Genomic DNA, 23,818 nt, shown 5'->3' with positions numbered 1-23,818 from the left:
GGCTCTAGGTGATGGGTCAGACAAAGAGTGGTTCAAGAATCCCTCATGAAGAACAAAATATCGAGGCACGTGACGTCGCCCGGTACGGCGGAGCCGGGGTCCGACCCTGGAGCCAGGCCTGGGGTCGGGACTCGTCGGAGAGCGCCTGGTGGCCGGGTTGCTCCTCGCGGGACCCGGCCGGGCCAAGCCCGAACGAGAGACGTAAGGCCATCCCCCAGTGGGCCCACCACCTGCAGGGGGAACCGTGAGGGACCGGTGCAAAGAGGATTGGGTGGCGGACGAAGGTGGAGACCTCAACGGCCCGATCCCCGGATGCTTAGGCTGGCTCTAGGGACATGAAATGTCACCTCACTGGGGGGGAAGGAGCCTGAGCTTGTGCGGGAGGTCGAGAGATATCAACTAGAAATAGTCGGGCTCGCCTCCACGCACAGCGCGGGCTCTGGAACCCATCTTCTTGAGAGGGGTTGGACTCTCTTCTACTCTGGAGTGGCCCACGGGGAGAGGCGGCGGGCTGGTGTGGGTTTGCTTGTTGCCCCCCAGCTCAGCTGTCTCGGGTTGGGGTTTACCCCAGTGGATGAGAGAGTCGTATCCCTGCGCCTTCGGGTTGGGGAGAGGTCTCTGACTATCATTTCAGCCTACGGGCCGAGTGGTAGTGCAGAGTACCCGGCCTTCTTGGCGTCCCTGTCGGGGGTGCTGGATAGTGTCCCTCCCGGGGACTCCATTATTCTGCTGGGGGACTTCAACGCCCACGTGGGGAACGACAGTGACACCTGGAGAGGCGTGATCGGGAGGAATGGCCTCCCCGATCTGAATCCGAGTGGTGTTTTGTTATTGGACTTCTGTGCTAGTCACGGATTGTCCATAACGAACATCATGTTCAAACATAAGGGTGTCCATCAGTGCACATGGCACCAGGACACCCTAGGCAGGAGGTCGATGATCGACTTTGTTGTCGTATCATCAGACCTTTGGCCGCAGGAGTTTGGTCTGCATTGCCGGCACTAAGTCAAACCTGTTCCCAGTGCATGTTGGACTCCGGCAGGGCTGCCCTTTGTCACCGGTCCTGTTCATAACTTTTATGGACAGGATTTCTAGACGCAGCCAAGGGCCGGAGGGGGTCTGGTTTGGGGACCAGTGGATTTCGTCTCTTCTTTTTGCAGATGACGTGGTCCTGCTGGCCCCCTCTAGCCAAGACCTACAGCATGCGCTGTGGTGGTTCGCAGCCGAGTGTGAAGCGGCTGGGATGAGGATCAGCTCCTCCAAGTCCGAGGCCATGGTACTCGACCGGAAAAGGGTTGCTTGTCCTCTTCAGGTTGGAGGGGAGTTCCTGCCTCAAGTGGAGGAGTTTAAGTATCTCGGGGTCTTGTTCACGAGTGAGGGAAGAATGGAGCGGGAGATCGACAGACGGATCGGTGCGGCTGCCACAGTAATGGGGGCGCTGTGCCGGTCTGTTGTGGTGAAGAGAGAGCTGAGCCGAAAAGCAAAGCTCTCAATTTACTGGTCGGTCTACGTTCCTACCCTCATCTATGGCCACGAACTTTGGGTCATGACCGAAAGAACCAGATCCCGGATACAAGCGGCTGAAATGAGCTTCCTCCGTAGGGTGGCCGGGCACTCCCTTAGAGATAGGGTGAGGAGCTCGGCTATCCGGGAGGGGCTCGGAGTAGAGCCGCTGCTCCTCCACATCGAGTGGAGCCAGTTGAGGTGGCTCGGGCATCTATACCGGATGCCTCCTGGACGCCTTCCTCGGGAGGTGTTCCAGGCACGTCCCACCGGGAGGAGGCCCAGGGGACGGCCCAGGACACGCTGGAGGGACTATGTGTCTCGGCTGGCCTGGGAACGCCTTGTGCTCCCCCTGGAGGAACTGGAGGAGGTGTCTGGAGAGAGGGACGTCTGGGCATTTCTGCTGAGTCTGCTGCCCCCGCAACCCGGTCCCGGATAAGCGGAAGACGACGAGTACGAGTATGAGTACACAGTTTAAGAGTCGCGAATTCATTATTGTGTTTGTGAAAACACAAAATATAAATTTCTTCTTTTTTGGCATCAAGAAAACGTGATGTTGAAACAAGCATGGAAATCGCAATATTTAGACATGTCAAAACAGGACAGAATTATTATTCACTGACCACAGATTCTTCAAAACACCATTTGGGTTTTGTAACCTATGAGAAAATTATTATTCTGAAAAAAAGGTAAATAATTAAGTCCCGTCACATTCTCGATTGTGCAAGAACTGCCACTACTGTCTTGGACTTTCAATACATTGAACCATATCCCTGCAACTTCTCCCACTCAGTCATGTATAATTTCAAGGAGTAATTTGATAACCATGGTACTTTTGGATGTTTGTTTTCTTAGTCATATCCCCCCAGGTCATCCTGAACAAGCTTCATCATGCTTTAAGGTCAGATATATAATCCTTCTGAGTGTACTTCAGTGTCCTGTTTAGTTTTACATTTTTCACTCTATTGTCTTTCTTCTAATGTCTTAACCCTTCATACTGTCCCTGAAGAGAAGACCATGTGACACAAGAGAAGAAAATACATTCCACCCATAGCTTTTCAGTTAGTTCTTAGAGGTCATATTTTAAATGATTTCCTCTGGCTTTCTCAGTGTCCTTTACAACCAGTTATTCATTGGGACCCACCGATGGACTTTGTATGAAGCCTTCAAGGTGATAAAGAACATAAAAAATTGTTGTTCCTGCAATCTATATACAACAATGTTTCATAATACAATGTTTTTTAAAGCACAAGACTGTTGTCTGCTAATTAAATAGTGGCAATAAACCAGTTTTCTTGATTTTGTGCGCTCAAGAAAGATCATGATATTCTGTAAAAAAAAAAATTAGACAACGACAAAAACAGAAAAGAAAAGACGTAGAAATGTTTCAGTCAATGAGTAAATGTTATTAGTAAGAGCTAAGTAGTTTGCTCAGCCAAGCTCAATGTTTCATAACAAGTTAAGATTCAGTTTTTCTGTTTTGAAGTGCAGATTTGCAGTGCATGACCTTAAAATGTTCTTCCCATGTGCAAAGTCGACAATCGTCTTTCTCCTTAATAGCCATAACCACTCCTGTCGGGGAAGAAAGAATGAGAGGACACAAATTCATTCATGTGCAGCAAGGCAAGGGCAGACTGAGGATCATTAGAATGCAAAGTATAATGCTGATTACGACTGCACATCTCACCTTAGAGAGGTGGGCTAGTTGAGGAAAAACCCATGAGACAGTCATGCGTAAAAATGCTTCACTGAAGCAGCTTAATTTGATAGCATCTGTGAAAATGGCATTAAAGGACATTTTCAGGTGTGTCTTCAGATTTATGTCGACATTTCATAAAATAAACCCAAACGCAAGCAGCTGGATTCATTACTAAATTGTTCAGGGTTCAGATGAGGACATATATTTAACTGGGATCATTAATCGTAATTATAGGTCTCATAGAAAAGATAGAAACATTTGGTTTTACTTTTTGCTATTGCAACCCAAATGTCTATTGCACTGTCTATAAATTTATATTTATATGTTTCTTTTATTTTTTTTATTTCTTCTTATAAAACCAATTAAGTAACATTTTGTTTAAGAATACTCTGGATTTCAGTTCAGTCACCACCCAGTATTGTTTTTAAAGCACAAAATCACTGCTAGGGTCTTCTCTGAACATTTAACAGAAAAGTTAATCAAATCCAGTTCAGTTAGGATCTGTTTCAATTGAATTAATTTCACCGCAGTCCAGTTGAGTCCAGGAATAACTCAGTCAATAAAGTCACATTCAGCATGCGTACATAATAAATATTTTTATTAGTGTATTTATTGGCTGTTTATTTTGTTGTGTTGTCACCACTCTAAATGGGACACAAAGCTAAAGGAATGTATAGTGGAAGAAGCACTAGGGTACATCAAATTACCTGCAAAAGGACAATATAGAGAGTTATAATAGATATTGCATTTTTACAACCAATATTTTTCTTTTGCATATACAGGGGTTGGACAATGAAACTGAAACACCTGTCATTTTAGTGTGAGAGCTTTCATGGCTAAATTGGACCAGCCTGGTAGCCAGTCTTCATTGATTGCACATTGCACCAGTAAGAGCAGAGTGTGAAGGTTCAATTAGCAGGGTAAGAGCACAGTTTTGCTCAAAATATTGAAATGCACACAACATTATGGGTGACATACCAGAGTTCAAAAGAGGACAAATTGTTGGTGCACGTCTTGCTGGCGCATCTGTGACCAAGGCAGAAAGTCTTTGTGATGTATCAAGAGCCACGGTATCCAGGGTAATGTCAGCATACCACCAAGAAGGACGAATCACATCCAACAGGATTAACTGTGGATGCAAGAGGAAGCTGTCTGAAAGGGATGTTCGGGTGCTAACCCGGATTGTATCCAAAAAACATAAAACCAAATCACGGCAGAATTAAATGTGCACCTCAACTCTCCTGTTTCCACCAGAATTGTCCGTCGGGAGCTCCACAGGGTCAATATACATGGCTGGGCTGCTCTAGCCAAACCTTTGGTCACTCATGCCAATGCCAAACGTCGGTTTCAATGGTGCAAGGAGTGCAAATCTTGGGCTGTGGACAATGTGAAACATGTATTGTTCTCTGATGAGTCCACCTTTACTGTTTTCCCCACATCCGGGAGAGTTACGGTGTGGAGAAGCCCCCCCCAAAGAAGCGTACCACCCAGACTGTTGCATGCCCAGAGTGATGGTTTGGGCTGCCATATCATGGCATTCCCTTGGCCCAATACTTGTGCTAGATGGGCGCGTCACTGCCAAGGACTACCGAACCATTCTTGAGGACCATGTGCATCCAATGGTTCAAACATTGTATCCTGAAGGCGGTGCCGTGTATCAGGATGACAATGCACCAATACACACAGCAAGACTGGTGAAAGATTGGTTTGATGAACATGAAAGTGAAGTTGAACATCTCCCATGGCCTGCACAGTCACCATATCTAAATATTTTTGAGCCACTTTGGGGTGTTTTGGAGGAGCGAGTCAGGAAACGTTTTCCTCCACCAGGATCACATAGTGACCTGGCCACTATCCTGCAAGAAGAATGGCTTAAAATCCCTCTGACCACTGTGCAGGACTTGTATATGTCATTCTCAAGACGAATTGACGCTGTATTGGCTGCAAAAGGAGACCCTACACCATACTAATAAATTATTGTGGTCTAAAACCAGGTGTTTCTGTTTCATTGTCCAACCCCTGTAAATAGCAAAGGAAAATAAGCATGAATAATCTAAAATTTTATGTTTAAAATCAGTCAGGTATAATATTATTAAATATGGCTTTCTGAAGGTGTTCATTAACCAAACATTATATAATGAATAATAATAATAATGGTAAACTAATCCAGTTAATTAGTACCACGGATTATTTGTGCTAAGCTAAGATAATTTTAGTTTTTTTTAAATTACACGAATAAAGTGGTAACATTATGAGAATATAGTCTTAATATTACCTGAATAAAGTGGTAATATTAATAGAATAAAGTTTTAATATTGCTTTAATAAAGTTGTAATATTTCTTGAATAAAATGGTAATAGTACAAAAATAAAGTGGCAATTTTATGAGACTAAAGTCGTATTTTTTATGACAACTCTTACAAAAAAGCACAGTCTTCCATGTGTTAAAATGAGAAATGTTGACGATCTTGTGAAGGTATACTTTAGTATCGGTTTCACAAATAAGGACATTCTTAATCTTTTAGCCCATCAGCACCAAATTCTTACCAGAATCTGGACTTTGAATGGATTATGCAAACTGTCTGTTGAAATAATTTGCTTGTTTTGTAGAAGACGAGCTGTCATTATTTTATTCTTGTAATATTATGACTTTATTGTCTTAATATAACCACTTTATTCTCATAATATTACAACTTTATTCTGGTAATATTATTACTTTATTCTTTTAATAAAAAGAAAATCTCTCAGCCTGGCCCTAATATTCCATAGTAGGTTAGGACAACAGTTTTCAAACAGATATTGTATTTAAAAAACTCTTTTATAAATATAAAGATTGTAGAAAGCTAAAAGTAGTGCAAAACAATATAAGTCCTGTAAGCATTCTCAATTTGAGAGTTACACAAGTCCTTTCAGTTCCTGGTGTCAAATCTCTGTTGATTAAATAGTTATTCATTATATGTTACAGGTGACCCTCTAGTTGCTTCATTTAAAACAAAAGCAAACCAGGAAAGTTAGTTATGTGTGAAATTTCAAAAAAACATTTGTCTATACTGTGTTAATGAAGAAGTGCAATGAGACAGAATATACAATCTCATGCTAGATGTTATAGAAATTAAATTAGCCAAATGTGAGATACAGATTCTGTGAGGTAAGCTGGTATGGTCCAGAGGATACACAAAAAAAATCAAGAAATTGAAGAAATGTGGTTTAACAAACATGTGTAACATAGCATGTTTGTTTTATTCCTCAAAGTTTATTTGCATATTTTCCAACTCCCTGATCTATAGACATTTGCTCACATCATTTTCTGGGTTTATAAAAAAAACTGTCAGGTGAACGATTTGCTGTACATCCAAGATGGCTTAATGGGAATCCTCAGAGAAGAATGTCCTAACTGGCATTTGATCAGTACTGTGATTTTGATATGAGTAATAAACTCTGAAAGGTTTTTGATTTGATATCTTTGCCAAAATCAAGGTGCTTTGCACCTGAAACTACACCTAAACTGGTGTTTGTAAAGGTGAGAATGGGAGCGGCCGCACGGTGCATCTTCATCTTCTTCCTTCTCAGACCCTCTTAAAGTTTGATAAGTGCCCTGTTGATGTTCTGTGCTGTGACTCAGACATTAATATGCTGGAGCCACCATGGGCCGTCAGATTCTATGGCAATTGGAAAGCCGTCAGCAAATGGTTTTTCCTGTGTTGGGGGTGTGGGTGAAAGGAAGACTCGAGTAATAACAAAGAGGCAAATAACCCTGTGAATAAGAAACAGGCAATACAATAAGACTGGAAAAGAACAGGGAGAAAAGATGAGAGGGATCAGTTAATAAAAATAAGGCTGATGAACAGCTTCCTTATAGGGGAACTGAAACAATAGAAGCTAAAATAGAAAAAAACTATAAAAAAATATTTTGGCTATTCTGGCTATACCACTTGATGTTTGTTCAAATTCTCTCATTTTACAACTACAAACTTTTTTGTATTTCATTGAGATTTTATGTGACACAGCACAGAGTAGCATATAACTGTAAAGTAGAAGGAAAAGGAGAAATGGTTTTCAAAGTCATGTATTCAGGCCCCTTTGATCTGATATCCCTACATAAAATCCAGTGCAATCAATTGCCCTATAGAAGTCCAACTGGGTGTCATTTAATCTCAGCATACAGCATTACAGCTGTTCTGTGAAGACCTGAGAGACTTGAACGAACCACATCACAAAGACCAACAAACACACCAGATAAGTCAGCTAAAAATCTGTGAAGAGGTTTCAAGCAGCATTAGGTTGTGAAACAGTATTCCAAGCTTTGGACATCTTGCAGAGCAACGTTCAGTCCATCATCTGCAATTGGAAAAATGCTGGCACAATTGAAAGCATACCTCTACATGGTCATCCACCTAATCTGACAGGTCAGTCAAGGTTAGAATTAATCAGAGAAGCATGCTAGAAATTTAACACCTCAGCCCAACATGAAAATGACATGGTGGCAGCATCATGTAATGTGGATACCTTTTTAAGCAGGAACAGAAAAACTGGTCATACTTGATGGTGAGATAGTTAGAGCTAAATAAAAGGCATTGCTGGAAGAAAACGTCTAAGAGACTACAAAAGGCTTGTGACTTGAGCAGTGGTTGCCAACGAAGTGACCCTAAAATACAACCAGAATACAATGGAATGGTTCAGATCAAAACACATTTACACGTTGGAACGGTCCTGTCAAAAATATAGACCTAAATCCAATCAAGTCTGTGGCAAGACCTGGAAAAATGATGTTCACAGACACTCTCCATCCAGTCTGAATGAACCTGAACTGTTTTACAAGGAAGTATGGACAAAGAATTAAATCTCTAGATTTGCAAAACTTGCACAGTCCTACCCTGAAACACATTTCTCAAAAACAACAGTAACTGCAGCAAAAGAAGGTTGAACGACGTTTGAGCTGGAGCACCTGAATACACATGCACGCCACAGTTTTTATATTTGTGTTTGTAAAAAAAAATGAAAAAAATTATTTAGCTTTTACCTTACAATTGTGCACTACTTTTTATTGGTCTACCACAAAAAGTCCAAATCAAATACATGGAAGCTTGTGGTTACAGCATAAGATGTGAGGAGAAAGGAACCTTAAATATCAATAGTAAAAGTATGAGTTTCAATTCAGGCAATAATCAAGTGACCTGTTATATTGAATGAGCAGTTAACCATGTGTATTTAAAACGGAGGCAAACATACACATCATCAGGTTATTACATAAACAACTGGTTTTGTAAATATGTATGTGATTACACCTTAAAATAGTTTTTCTCTTGAATAAATAAAGATACTTGAGAGAACGCTTTGATAGCACAAGCAGCAGAATGATGCTGAATGCAACTTACACAGCGGCGGTGGTGATGATGAATGAAAACTAGGCGGAGCTCTGCTGCTGCTGTATTAGAATTCATTGCTTGAGAAAGGCAGGAATGAGAGAATGGAGATGCAGTGTGAAGAAATGTGGAGGAGAAGGATGAAAGCAGGGGAAATGGAAGTGTGTGTGTGTGTGAGAGAGAGAAAGAGAGAGAGATGGAGGGGATTCAAGGCAAAGAGAATGAGTCAGGAGAGACAATTAAACCAAATGGACTGGAGCTTTTGCCTCCCCCCACCCATCGCCCTCTGCACTCAAGTGTACATGCAGACAGATACACACACGTATACTCGCGTAGCCTGCCTCAGGGAGGTATGGCGCATGCAAGCTCTCGGCAGAGAGGCAGAAGGAGATCAGTTGTGTTTTGGGACTGGTGTGTTTCATCGATGTGTTAGCGACATGTTGGCGATGGCGTATGCCATGCCAGTGAAGGTGCAATGTTAGCAGGTGTGGAGGGGGCTGTCTGTGTTTGTGCCTGGGTGCACAGCTAGAATGCACATAGTCGGCTTGTGGCGTGTGAGTGTGAGAGAGCCGTCAAAACGGAGGGGAGCCGCGGAGCATAGCAGCACCAGTAGCAGTATTGCTGGAGTGTGTGTGAGTGAGCGTGAGCATATGTGTGTGGGGTGGAGGGGAGAGGACAGGCAGACACGGCGGGACTCCGGGGAGAGGGAGCGGGAGTTGGGGAGCAGACCTAACCTCTCTCCTCCACAGCAGGAGAACCAGGAACACAGGACAAGGCAGGATTTGTAGCCCAGCCTGGAGCATCTGGAGTGGGGGGCATACAGGAGATTTCTGTTTGTCTTTTGAAGGGACTTCCATTGGAACCCAAACTCAGGATGTGTTTAACTACAGGAGGCTTCCAGTCGGACCCGATAGAACCACACAGGAAAGGAAACAGGGTTAATTCTCTTACTGGTACATATTTCTTCTCCTACCTCGAATAGGATGAGAGAGAGAGGGGAAACCTAAGAGGGAGAGGGTAAAAGAGAGCAAGGATATTATCTTTGCCACTGAAGAAGGAACAGGGGGAGGACGAGAGTATTTGGGAGGAGAATACTATCCTCCAATGACTCTCCTGTGGAACATTGACTGTTGATTGGCAGGTACTTTGGCATGTCTATGAATCCCTCCCTGGGAACATTTACAACCAGGGGGTGTCACCAGGTCACTGTCCCACTGACGACCATGTCGGTGACCACGGGCTTCAGCTACCAGCTCCCTGGAATCACCACAGTAACATATGTGTTTGTTTACAGCCCCGGCACAGTGCAGCGAGACCCAAGCCCACCTCATCACACCCCTCCAGCACTGACAGGCCCTCGTGGGCCAAAGCGGAAACTCTACAGTGCTGTCCCAGGACGTACCTTCATTGTGGTTAAGCCCTACACCCCACAGGGGGAGGGAGAGATACAGCTCAACCGTGGAGAACGGGTCAAAGGTGAGTTTTCCTCAGTGATTTTTTTTACTGTATTTTTTATTTGATCTGCCTCATTATCAGTATTAGGCTAATGAATACTTTACATACTCATGTCAATTTCCAGTATTTAGTTTTCATTATGCCTACTTGTGGTCTGGTCCTCTTAGGAGAGTCTGACAAAATGTGGCTTACATGAGTGTATGGTGATTATAGAGTTCAAAAACAATACTTGTGTTCTCTCATTCGTCTCTGATAGAGACATACATCATTACTTTATTTTCAGCCTCGAAGTCATTTCAGTAATGTTTAAGCTTGACATTGTCAATAACCATTTCACTGACTTTTTTTTATTTTAAATGTGCTGTTTTTTAGCGCTGGTTTCCTTTCATGAGTTTGTGTGTGTACTTTTGTCTCCATTCATGCTTCACTCCAGACTTTGACTGTAATGACACGGAAGGTAAACTCAATAATATCCTCCACACCTAAAATATCCCCAACAAACCTCACTGTGTTTACCCCACACCAACAATGAAAGCAATTAGTTCTTGGCCCTGTTTGAATCCACTTGATAAATGTGTACACTCCCACAACAGATCTTTGATCACTGCAAGGAGAGCTTGCAAATTCAAACATGTCCCGTGTGCTTTTGGATGTTGGTGTGCATACATATGGTGTGTTTTTCCACCTTTGCGAGAGTGCTTCCATCCTGTGTACACAACAAATCTTCTGCCTGCCCTTACCTCTTATCACCTGTCCACAGAAACCCAATTCCAGATTGACCCCGCACCCTACATCCTGCCACTTCACATGCATCACCATGGATCAGACCCATATTAGCTTAATGGAAACAGTTCCCTCATGTCCTTAGAAAGTCCAGAAAGAGTCAAGTTGCTCTCATACTGAGACCTCTTATGTTCCTCTCTCACCTACAGAGGGACAGGAAATATAACTTAAGTGTCAATTTGAAATTTCTATTTGAGCTTTGGGTTACACCTGCATAATCACTTACTTCCTGCTTCTCCTAATTTAGAAATATTTATCAGGATGTCTCCTTCATTTAATCTTTAGTGACTTTTGTATACAGCTATTTGTGTTATAAGAACACACTACTGCCAAAAGGAAAATAATTAAAAAACAAGATGACAAACAATTAAATCCAACCAATAAGACTCCTTTGAAAAACCTGAATTATCACCAAACAGCCAGGAACTGTGATGGATAGTGATGTTGACACAATAGTTATTGCAGTTGTTATGATGCAACAGAAGTGTAGTATGCCTCCAACTCATGAATGGATCTTCTGTCAGCAGCTTTTCTGTTTTTGCCACTGGATTCTCAACCCTGCCACTGATGTGAACAGCCAGTGTTTTGTAGTTCTCCAATGTTGACACATACAGGAAACAAGCTTACACTATCATGGCAGCCAACACTCAGCTCTGCCAAGTAAACCATCTGGTCTTGTGTATGCAACACTGACCATGATAGCCATCACCATGTTGTGTTCTTTCTATCTATCTATCTATCTATCTATCTATCTATCTATCTATCTATCTATCTATCTATCTATCTATCTATCTATCTATCTATCTATCTATCTATCTATCTATCTATCTATCTATCTATCTATCTATCTATCTATCTATCTATCTATCTATCTATCTATCTATCTATCTATCTATCTATCTATCTATCTATCTATCTATCTATCTATCTATCTATCTATCTATCTATCTATCTATCTATCTATCTATCTATCTATCTATCTATCTATCTATCTATCTATCTATCTATCTATCTATCTATCTATCTATCTATCTATCTATCTATCTATCTATCTATCTATTTATCTAAAATCAAATGGAATATGTGGAATGTGATAATCTACTAGCTGCAGATGTGTATAATGACATATTTTCTTTATTTGATTTGACTAGAATGGTTGTGTTCAGATACAATATCTTTAATGCCAGGAAGTCGTGGTCAAGATAAGTGGCAAAGGTTTTATACAAAAAACAGATAGACCGGAAAAACATAATACTCAAAACAACCCAAGTAAAGTAAAAGCATTAACACTGGAATGCTAAGGCTGTTTCAAAAGTTTGTTTTAATAGAAGAGGTAAAGAATTTAAATTGTGTTCTGGGGTTATTCCACACATAAAAAGCATATATTTAGAAAATAGTTTTGCTTGATTCTATACGGGACTTAGTGGTAATAAGAATACTTCTTTCTGAACAATGGATGTTCTAATGACTGGAAAGATACTTAAGTGAGTTGGAGATATGATGGTAACATGCCATTGAGTGCTTGATATTGAAAATAAAAAAAAATGTTCTTCTCATTACTGATGATATCTAATTAATTATCTCATGAGGTTTGCATTGCAGAGTCCTGGCACACCTGTGATAAAGTGTGGGTCAACATCAACCCCACACTGTTTTTAAAAAAGACACTGTACCATCCTTGTACTTCCTTGCAAAAGAAGAACAAAATTAATAAAAATAAAAACCTAACTTTGATCTAAGCCTTTTCAGAGGAATACAGAACATCAAATGTTGTCACCCAGCCAAGATACTTACACTACTAGCCAAAACAGCATGGCATATGTGTTACGCTAGCTGTGATTTTTTTTTTTTTTTATTTCTGCACTGAAAATTTGACTCTTACAAATTTTCTCAATCCTAAAACTAAGGTCATCTTTTCTTTTGTCATCAGTTGTCCAGCAATAGTCTGGTAACATCATTGTATACACTAATAGAGTAAAATAGTGCATATCAAGAAAACAAAGTCTTATCATGCAGTAAATAAATCCCAAAATCCATCAAAGTCATAATGGTTTATAAGAAAGGCACTGTGAACAGAAGGCTGAAGTTACTTTCAAATGTTTCATCTGTTTTGACCTTGCTTCCAAGCATTTTGCTTGTAGTTTATTAAACATAACCCTGTCCACCCACATGAGTGTCAACCAATACAATAACTGTAAGAGTGTGTGATAACCATTTAGTCTTTTTGGCATTAAGTAAAATTTAGCTAAATTTTGCTCTGCCATAGAACTTTAAATGCAAACTGATAAAAATCTGTTGATACTTGTAAAAACTATATTACAGTTAAAATTGTTTCACCTCCACAAAAGTAAATCCATAGATGGATCTAAACCTATTCCAAGATATTTGTTTATAACTGTGATGATGTTTATAACTGGAAATGAGTCTTTTACATCACTGTAGAGGAATTTTGGCCCACTTTTTTTCATATAATTGTTTTAATTAAGCCCCATTGGGGGGTTCTTGAACTCAAACAGCGTATTTAAAACAACGTCACAGCTTTCTGGCCTGAGATAAAGCTCTTTACAAAACACAACTTTTCTTGCAGGTGGGGTTGAATCTGTGTCATGCAGCTCCACCAAAGTGCAAACTGATAGCCAGATATTCTCCTTCATCAATTTCTGGTAGAACGCAGAATTCATGGTTCCATCAAATATGGCATCTAGATCCTGAAGCAACCACGCAGCCTCACACCATCACACTACCACCACTTTGTTTGAATGTACGCATGATGTTCTTTTAATTCAGCAAATTTAATGACACGCACACCTTCCAAAAATGTTCCATTTTGTATTTTCAATCCACAGAATATTTTCCAGATTGTTTTAGAGATTTTCGAGTTTTTTGGGGGGCAAATGTGAGATGAGCTCTTGTGGTTTTTATGGTTAGTAGTGTTTTTCACTTTGGAAGTCTCCTATGGATGTACTTTTGTGGTAGACCAGCCACTCTTGGGAAGGTTTACCACTGTTCAATGTTTTCTCCATTTGTGAATAATGGCCCTCGCTTTCATTTACTGGAGAACCCATTGCCTTAGAAATAGTTTTCCAACCTGATAGATTTAAATAATTTTTTATCATTTCTGTTAATAAATTTCTTTAAATCAGGGAATGAGACCTTTGAGCCTACTTCATGTTGCTATAGGGAAATTCTCTATTCTACAGCTGTAATCACAACCTTGATGTGGCTTGCGATTTGAACTCTTAAAAGATTTGGTAAGTCAGATGATAAAGATTCATAGAACTTTGTGCTTGTTAAGGTATTGTGTATGTGAGATGAAAATTATTGGTTTGTTAATAGCCTTTTTTATCCTTAAAGTAAAAGTATGGTAATAATAGGTTGAATTTTTTGCTCTCTCCCCAGCCTCCCAAAGCACACAGACCTTATTACTAATCTCTGTTTTGCCTGTGTTCTCTATAACCCCTTTAATCACCAGATTTACTTGAGGACCATGTCTACGATGAGGTCACACTGGGTAAATCTGACTAAATGATATCACTGTGTGTGGGTGTTTTGATTAGGGGAGCAATCCATATAAACACATATCTGTAAATGCCTAAATGAGATACATTATATAATTTTTAACAAGCTGAATTTGGACTTTTTGTCTTTAAGTACTACTTTACCCTATGATAAAATGAAAATGTTGTAATAAGCACACCTAAAATGTTCTGATGATGCTCCTTACATTTATATTTTGGAAGCAAGGTTTTTCTGATGCCCCACACATAAAAAATGTATCTGTTATATAGATATTTTTGACCAATTAGTATCAAAATTACTAATGAATATGTTCTAAGGTCTCGACGTTGATAAGAACTGCTTACTCTAGCATAGCAATCTGAGCTCTATTTATCATTCACATTTACAGAAATAAACTGGTAGTTGTCTTCTTAAAGAGAGATGTGTTCTTCATATACAGGTTTAGAGTTTTAGAGTTTATAAATTAGTTGGTTTAATCACTTACATTACAAGAAAGGTAACTTACCAAATACATTGGGCATAATTCTGCTATTTTATGTAGTTTGTAGTTTGCTATGGAGGGAAGGTGGTTAATTGCTAATAGTTGTTCACAACAGTTGTATCACATACATAGTAATTCTACATAATACATTAATTTGTTTCTTTTCTATATTTACTTGCAGTAACGAGTGACAACCTGGACTTCAATGGTAAATAGAATAGAGCAGTGTCCAGTCGTGTTTTAGACATTTACCTGTTTAAACACACCATACTCAAACAATTGGGTGATGACCTCGATTTTACAAATCCAGAAAACATCAATAATGAGGGAATCCACTTGACTGAAATATGTGTGTTAGAGCACTATAATTTAGCATAGCAGTAGAGTAATGTAGTAATACTGTATATCCCATCAACATTCCAGACCTGACCTCACTGTTTCCAGCATTTAGTATTTCAGATTATGATGATGATTATTGTTATTATTATTATCTTTATTTTACATTATAACATAATAGTTCTGATCTTGTAGTTTTTGCTCTCTGAATATTTTCATTGTATTTGGTGAAAAAACAGTGGAGTTGGAAATTTCTCAAAGAGAAAACACTCTCAATTACCTATTTTTTTTCCCACTGGCAGATAAAAATCACCAACTAAAATTGTAAAGTTTGTGGTATGTCCAAATAAATTATGCTATCGTAGAAGATAGCAGGGATAAATCTTATTCATAATGTAGCTGGATTATTTGGAAAAATTTGATTTAAAGTAGAAATAACTGCTGCTAGTCTAAACATAATTGCAGATTTAGCACTGTGGTCTTACCTTATATTTATTGTGCTTAGTTGCATTTTTATTAGCTATGTATTGATATATTTATATGCTCTATAGCTGACGTGTCCTGTGTTGAAGATGCTGATGATTAGACTGACTTTACAAATAACCATGAGGGTAAAATTAAAGTTTTTCTTCTTTTGAAAATGGATGAAAAGCTTTAAGATAAATTGAGAACACTAATACATCTCTTTTTTATAAGTTAAATCGTGCAGTCCTTACTTGTAATATTAATATAAATTTTTTGCTCAGGGTTGTCACTGTTCTGCTCTGTTGAATTTTAGTGTGGTTAAGGTGAAATAATGTTTGCTTCAGCTAAAATGGGGTCACAAAGGTTTCAAATGCTACTTATGAGATACATTTTGTAGATAAGTCAATATAGATAAGTCAATGTTTCAACATCTAGTCCTAGTAGACCAGTTCCTTGCCCAGATTAAATAATTGCTCCCAGTTTAGTCATCAATCTGTTACTATCTGTCTACCGTAGAGTTTTGGCTAGACAATCAGTCCTGCTGTCCACTATTTAAAAGGGCCATCAACATCCAGCTCTCCAAGCACACTATTAACCATAGGTAATAAGAGCTGTTGGCAGTTCAGCACTTCCTGACAGCCACTGGACCACAAAACTTGTATGGATTTGTTTTCATTGTGTGTACTTAGTCTGACAGCTGATGTTCCATATGGGTATACAATGCCTTGCAAAGGTATTCATCCTCTTGGCATTTCTCATGTTTTGTTGCCTCACACCCTGGAATTACAATGGATTATTTGAGAGTTTCTTTTTATTTTACAGAACATGCCTACAACTTTTAAAATATACCTTTTTTTTATCTCTGTGTTTAGCACCATTCACCTTTCCCTCAACTCAGACCAGTTTTCCAGTCCCTGCTGCTGATAAACGTTCCTATAACATGATGCTGCCACGACCATTTTTCACTGTGGGGATGGTGTTCTTGGGGTGATGGGATGTATTGGGTTTGCAAACATAGAATTTCCCTGATGGAACTTTTTTGTTTCATCTAACTAGAGCACCTTCATCCATACATTTGGGAAGTTGCGCACATGCTTTATTTCTAACACTAAGGATTGGGTTTTTTCTGTCAACTCTTCCATAAAACCCAGCTTATTGTGGACCTATGTCCACAATAAGCTGGTTTGTGTTTTAGGGATCCTTTTGGTACACTCCATTTGTGGGCTCCCAAGGTCCATTCCTAAACCCCCTTACATCCTCTGACTGTACTGCTTACCTTACTCAGTTCAGTGTTTGCTACCGCTCTTTCCCTTCACTGATGTAATCTGATCTCATCATCTGGTTGGACATCTCTTGACAGGCCACTTACCATCACCATGGTAACGGATGGTAACCAGGTCAAGCTCTTCTTACACTTGTGTGCAAAAAGCATCTTAACACACATAAACAAAAAATTTCACTAACTTATACACATAGCAAAATCACTTTCCTCAAACTCAAAATTCAAATAAAACTTCAAAAGGATATTTAAAGGTGCAGAAATGTGTGTCAACATCCTGCATCCCACTCCCTCCCGTTTCCCACAAAAGGCATTAAGTGCGAGTTTGGGACATTCTTCACCTCAACAAGGTGACACATTTGAGAGCATGCTTCCGTAACAGTCTATTACAACTACTGCGCACGCGCGCACACACACAGCCACACACACAAACACACACACACACATCCACACAGACACCGGTGCACATATACCCCCTCAAAATGCCATTATAAATCTTGCGGACAGCCATGAAAATGAAACCAGTCCAAGTAATGTTGAGATTAGACATTCACAAACATGATTAATGGGGTTTGGCCGCACCCTGTGTGTACAGAATATTAACACTGCCATGGGTATTGAAGGATACTTCGACCAGTTACAGAGACAGAAACACACAAATGCACACCAATGTGTGGCCTCTGTTGGGTGGTTTCGGGTCTACCTTTGCACGGGTTCCGGAAGCACCAATTGTGATCCTTACATAGAGTTGGTCACACATTAACTTTATCAGACACATTGTACACTGTAACATAAACTGGAATATCTCTCAGTTAAAACTTTTATCTTGAAACAAATCTTCTTTTTTTGTTTTGCAAGCCATAAAAGATATTAAACTGTTTTGGTGTTTTTTTTTTTGTTTGTTTTGGACAAAGGCATGTATGCAAATGATAAAGTTCATAGAGTGTGTCTCATTTTTTATCAATCAAACTGCTATTGTTAGTACAAAATGCAAAGGCATCTTACAGTTACCAAGCAACAGGTGCTAAGTGTATTTTGCAGTTAGTACATGTAACTTGAACATATTTTGCATTTGGTGAATTTAGAAAAAATATTTTAGATGCTGAGGGACATTTTTGCACTTATCTCCTTATGTCTTAATTTTTCGCAAAGTTGGAGAGTAAGTATAACATTTAGTTTTCCAACTTTGGGATGGTGGATAATTAATTATACATTATCTCTGTGTAGTCGTCCTATGAGAAGCACTTGGTGTGTTGCAGTGTTTTCTGAAAATGTGCAAGAAGTAACATCTCCCCACTGTTCTTTGCATTAGAAAGTATGTATGTGTACATGTCTGCGTGCGTAACTGGCTTTGCATAACAACGAGTAATTGCCTCCCACAAGTTACATAAACTGCAGCCTTTAAGTATTCAACAACTAGCTGTCTGAATACCTGAGGCATACGTATAAGAAATACTGCTTTACCTTATTTTGTCTATCTCTAAAGCCCCTCGTCATTTTTGCAAGAGAGTGCATTTCTACCTGTTGTGTTCCCAGGTATATATATATATATATATATATATATATATATATATATATATATATATATATATATATACAGTACAGACCAAAGGTTTGGGCACACCTTCTCATTCAAAGAGTTTTCTTTATTTTCATGACTATGAATATTGTAGCTTCAAGAGGTAGTCACCTGAAATGGTTTTCCAACAGTCTTGAAGGAGTTCCCAGAGATGCTTAGCACTTGTTGGCCCTTTTGCCTTCACTCTGCGGTCCAGCTCACCCCAAACCATCTCAATTGGGTTCAGGTCTGGTGACTGTGGAGGCCAGGTCATCTGGCGCAGCACCCCATCACTCTCCTTCTTGGTCAAATAGCCCTTAGACAGCCTGGAGGTGTGTTTGGGGTCATTGTCCTGTTGAAAAATAAATGATGGTCCAACTAAACGCAAACCGGATGGAATAGCATGCCGCTGCAAGATGCTGTGGTAGCCATGCTGGTTCAGTATACCTTCAATTTATATATATACATACACAGAACAGACCGAAAGTTTGGACACACCTTCTCATTCAAAGAGTCTTCTTTATTTTCAAGGCTGAATATTGTAGCTTCACACTGAAGGCATCAAAACTATTAATTAACACATGTGGAATTATATACTGAACAAGAAAGTGTGAAACAACTGAAAATATGTCTTATATTCTAGGTTCTTCAAAGTAGCCACCTTTTGCTTTGATTACTGCTCCGCACACTCTTGGCATTCTGTTGATGAGCTTCAAGAGGTAGTCACCTGAAATGGTTTTCACTTCACAGGTGTGCCCTGTCAGGTTTAATAAGTGGGATTTCAAGCCTTATAAATGGGGTTGGGACCATCAGTTGTGTTGTGCAGGAGGTGGATACAGTACACAGCTGATAGTCCTACTGAATATACTGTTAGGATTTGTATTATGGCAAGAAAAAAGCAGCTAAGTAAAGAAAAACGACTGGCCATCATTACTTTAAGAAATGAAGGTCAGTCAGTCCGAACAATTGGGAAAACTTTGATGTGTCCCCAAGTGCAGCCGCAAAAACCATCAAGGGCTACAAAGAAACTGGCTCACATGAGGACCGCCCCAGGAAAGGAAGACCAAGAGTCACCTTTGCTGCAGACGATAAGTTTATCCGAGTCACCAGCCTCAGAAATTGCAGGTTAACAGCAGCTCAGATTAGAGAACAAGTCAATGCTACACAGAGTTCTAGCAGCAGACACATCTCTAGAACAACTGTTAAGAGGAGACTGTGTGAATCAGGCCTTCATGGTAAAAAGCTGCTAGGAAACCACTGCTGAGGACAGGCAACAAGCAGAAGAGACTTGTTTAGGCTAAAGAACACAAGGAATGGACATTAGACCAGTGGAAATCTGTGCTTTGGTCTGATGAGTCCAAGTTTGAGATCTTTGGTTCCAACCACCGTGTCTTTGTGCGGCGCAGAAGAGGTGAACCGATGGACTCTACATGCCTGGTTCCCACCGTGAAGCATGGAGGAGGAGGTGTGATGGTGTGGGGGTGCTTTGCTGGTGACACTGTTGGGGATTTATTCAAAATTGAAGGTATACTGAACCAGCATGGCTACCACAGCATCTTGCAGCGGCATGCTATTCCATCCGGTTTGCGTTTAGTTGGACCATCATTTATTTTTCAACAGGACAATGACCCCAAACACTCCAAGAAGGAGAGTGATGGTGTGCTGCGCCAGATGACCTGGCCTCCACAGTCACCGTACCTGAACCCAATTGAGATGGTTTGGGGTGAGCTGGACCGCAGAGTGAAGGCAAAAGGGCCAACAAGTGCTAAGCATCTCTGGGAACTCCTTCAAGACTGTTGGAAAACCCCTTCAGGTGACTACCTCTTGAAGCTCATCAACAGAATGCCAAGAGTGTGCGGAGCAGTAATCAAAGCAAAAGGTGGCTACTTTAAAGAACCTAGAATATAAGACATATTTTCAGTTGTTTCACATTTTTATGTTCAGTGTATAATTCCACATGTGTTAATTCATAGTTTTGATGCCTTCAGTGTGAAGCTACAATATTCATAGACATGGAAATAAGGACAACTCTTTGAATGAGAAGGTGTGTCCAAACTTTTGGTCTGTACTGTATATATATAAATATATAAATTCAGTATTTTTATACTGTGCCAATTCAAAAGGAAAAGGAAACCCCCCCAGGCTCAGTGTGAATGGTCATCTGCCATGACCAACTAGGGATTTGAGAAGACTTAGTATACAGGCAAAAAGGATACAGCAGCACTGATCCGGGAGTACTTTCTATAATAAACAATAGTAAAATGTTAATGGCAGTAGTAGCTCCTTTAGTGGACCATATAAGCAGAGAAGATATGAGCTAGTTTTCAAGTCCAGAGTATGAAAGAAAGCACATACAGTTAGTCGCAGTAAAAGCTCATGCAGTAGCTACGTATAAGAGGGACAGGCGTTAAATGTATATGTAAATTAACTAGAACCACAGATTATCTAAAGTAACACATATTTGGACATGATTATTCATATTCTGGACCGGAAAAGGTCCATTCCCTTGGCCTGCTAAGACACATTTCACCATACGCCCCCAGGTTCAGGATGAGTTAACAACAGTTTCTTCTGGTATGCATCATATGAAAAACTTAAAAATACATTGAAAATGCTTTTTAGGGCAAACAGTGACTCATATGTCATTAACTGGTCTAACCATTAACCACTATTATGTAATGATTCAAACCTTATACCCTATTTTTATACCATGTTTAAATCATATAAATGCTACTATTAAATCTAATAACATATTAACTTGCACAGTGATTTACAATGTGTCATAATCTGTTAATGTCAGTTTGTGAAGGTTCAGGTTTCTCTCAGTCATTTACAATGTACCAAGGTGTTTGATAGTGGACAGGGTAACATGCTTTGGGCAAGGACATTACTGTCCAATCAGAGTAGCAGCGGGGTGCAAAGTCCTGCCCACGCACCTACTAGCTCCATGCTGACCACACCACCTGTCCTCCCATCACACTTTTGCTTTTTTTGCCACATTTTTTCACCTTGTTTGTTTTCCAAATGTTCCATATGGTGCATCCTGCCTGACAGGATAATCCCACATGTAGCCTCTCACTGAAATGAAAAGATCTGCTTGCGGTACATACTGTCATAATCTTTGTGGCCGATTTGACCCACATACAGAACACTCAAAGATCAGAGAACCGTTTAGGTGTAGTTTATTTTATAAGGCGGAAGTGAACGGAGTGGAGCTCAGACCGGAAACAGGCACTGCAAAGAAACGAGACAGGTAAGTACTGATTTGCTCCAAATAAATCTCAAATCTGCAGTTTGCTTACAGTTTAAACGACTTGATTCGCCATGGAGAGAGAATGTCGAGTCTGGAAAGAAGTTAGGATGGGCTCAAGATCCAGCCGCGCTTGCCGATTCAGTCTTGGTGGCCGTTGGAGGGTGGACAGGGTTCGCTCAGTCCTCCAGAGTGCAAGAGAGCGGACTGCCAGCTGATTACTGATCCGGAATTGGTTATGTCCAAAGGGGTTGTCTGGGATTCTCTTGTAAGGAACATGGCTTGGTTCCAAAATACCTGGAAGTAGTGACACAAGAAGTTAGAGAAGGTATTTTCTCAAAATACAAAGTTCAAGGTTTACGTGGCTTGAAACTGGCTAGATAGTAATACCAAGTAGGCAAAATACTCAGGCGTAGAAGTGCTGGCAATCCACCCTCTTATAGGTGTCCTGCTGATGATGGAACGAGCCACACCAGTCACGCTCTTGGCCCTGCAGTTCCAGCGGCACCTAGTGATGTTAAAAGGTAGCAGCAGGCCAAGTAATCCTCACAGACTCTGACACCACCTCCCCCTCAACGGCTGCCACCCAGCGGCCCAGAAGAACCGGCCCGGGAGGATAAGAAGTCTTGAATCAGGGACGGGTCCAAGATAAAGGAGCGGGGAACCCAGGTGCAATCTTCTGGACTGTAAGCTGCCAAATTGACAAGGTATTGCCACCCCCTATCCCGCCAACGGGAGTCCACGATCCAGCAGACCGAGTAGATGGGTGGACCCTGGAAATCCCGGGAGGCGGCGGGGGCTCGGCCGGAGGGCAGAGCGTGCTGGTACGGACAGGCTTGAGCTGTGAAACATGGAACACTGGATGAATGCGAAAACTGGAAGGTAAACGAAGACGGACAGAGGTGGGACTGACCAGTCCCTCTATGGCGTACGGACTGATGAACCTGGGAGACAACCTCTTGGACAGGGACTTGAGTGGAATGTCCCGTGCGGCTTACCAGACCCACTGACCCGGGCGATAATCTGGGGCTGGAGTGCGCCATCTGTCCGTAGAGCGTTTATTCTGGGCTGCAGTTCAGTGGAGGGCACTAGTTGCGGCATTCCAGACACGGCGGCACTTGTGGATGTTTCGCCAGACAGAGGTGACTGCTATCTCCCTCTCATCCGACGGGAACAAGGGCGGCTGATATCCCAGTGAAACTTCAAAGGGGGTAAATCCAGTGGCAGCTGAGACATGGGAGTTGTGAGATTACTCCACCCAAGGCAGGTAGGAGCTCCACTCAGTTGGACTGGACGACGTCACACATCGGAGGGCAATCTCCATTTCTTGATTTAGCCGCTTGACCTAGCTGTTGGTCTGGGGGAGGTAGCCCGAGGTCAGCGAGACCTTGGCCCCCAATGCCGCACAGAACTCTCTCCACACCTGGGTGATGAAATGGAAACCTCGGTCGGACAGCACGTCTTGGGGAATGCCATGAAGTCAAACACATGTTTTACAAGGAGCATAGCGGTCTGGAGTGCGGACGGCAGCTTTCTAAGGGGAACAAGGTGACAGGCCTTGGTGAATCGGTCTACTATTGTCAAAATAGTGGTCATACCCTGGGAGCATGGCAGGCCCCTGACGAAGTCCAAGGCGATGTGGGACCAGGGCCGTTGTGGAGCACTGAGCGGCTGCAACAGTCCAGCGGGCGGCCGGTTAGATGGCTTATTTCGGGCACAGGTGGGGCAAGCGTTGACATAGTTCTTGATGTCGTGACGCAAGGTAGGCCACCAGAACCGCCTGGTGACCGCAGCAATGTTCCGGCTGGCACTCGGATGGATAGAGAACTTGGTGGAATGAAACCATCCGATTAGATGGGAGCGCACTCCAGCGAGCACATAGGTGCGGTTTGGTGGTCCCGTCCCGGGGCCCGGGTCAGAGAGGAGGGCTTGCCGCACACTGTCCTTGATCTCCCAGGTCACGACAGCGATGATACAGCTGGGTGGTAAGATGGGCTCTGCTGACTTCTCAGAGTCATCTGGGGAGAACTGACATGATAATGTGTCTGGCTTGACGTTCTTTGAACCAGGTCTATAAGAAATTAAAGCGTTAAAGTGAGAAAAGAATAACGACCAGCGGGATTGATGT

The 23,818-nt window shown here is 41.3% G+C and overlaps 1 protein-coding gene across 1 annotated transcript in view; it reads left to right on the top strand.

Annotated features, from left to right (window-relative positions):
* shank3a (SH3 and multiple ankyrin repeat domains 3a) overlaps positions 1-23,818 on the top strand; it is a 229,784-nt gene that overhangs the window by 120,792 nt on the left and 85,174 nt on the right. Inside the window, exon 12 of the mRNA XM_047351838.1 lies at positions 9,859-10,040. Within this exon, the coding sequence (XP_047207794.1) occupies positions 9,859-10,040 (182 nt within the window). The remainder of the gene's footprint in view (positions 1-9,858; positions 10,041-23,818) is intronic.

This window comes from Girardinichthys multiradiatus, chromosome 2 (genome assembly GCF_021462225.1).
Source record: "Girardinichthys multiradiatus isolate DD_20200921_A chromosome 2, DD_fGirMul_XY1, whole genome shotgun sequence".
Classification (NCBI taxonomy): Eukaryota; Metazoa; Chordata; class Actinopteri; order Cyprinodontiformes; family Goodeidae; genus Girardinichthys; species Girardinichthys multiradiatus.
The sequence above is the reverse complement of the archived record's forward strand: the minus strand, read 5'-3'. Positions and strand labels throughout refer to the sequence as shown.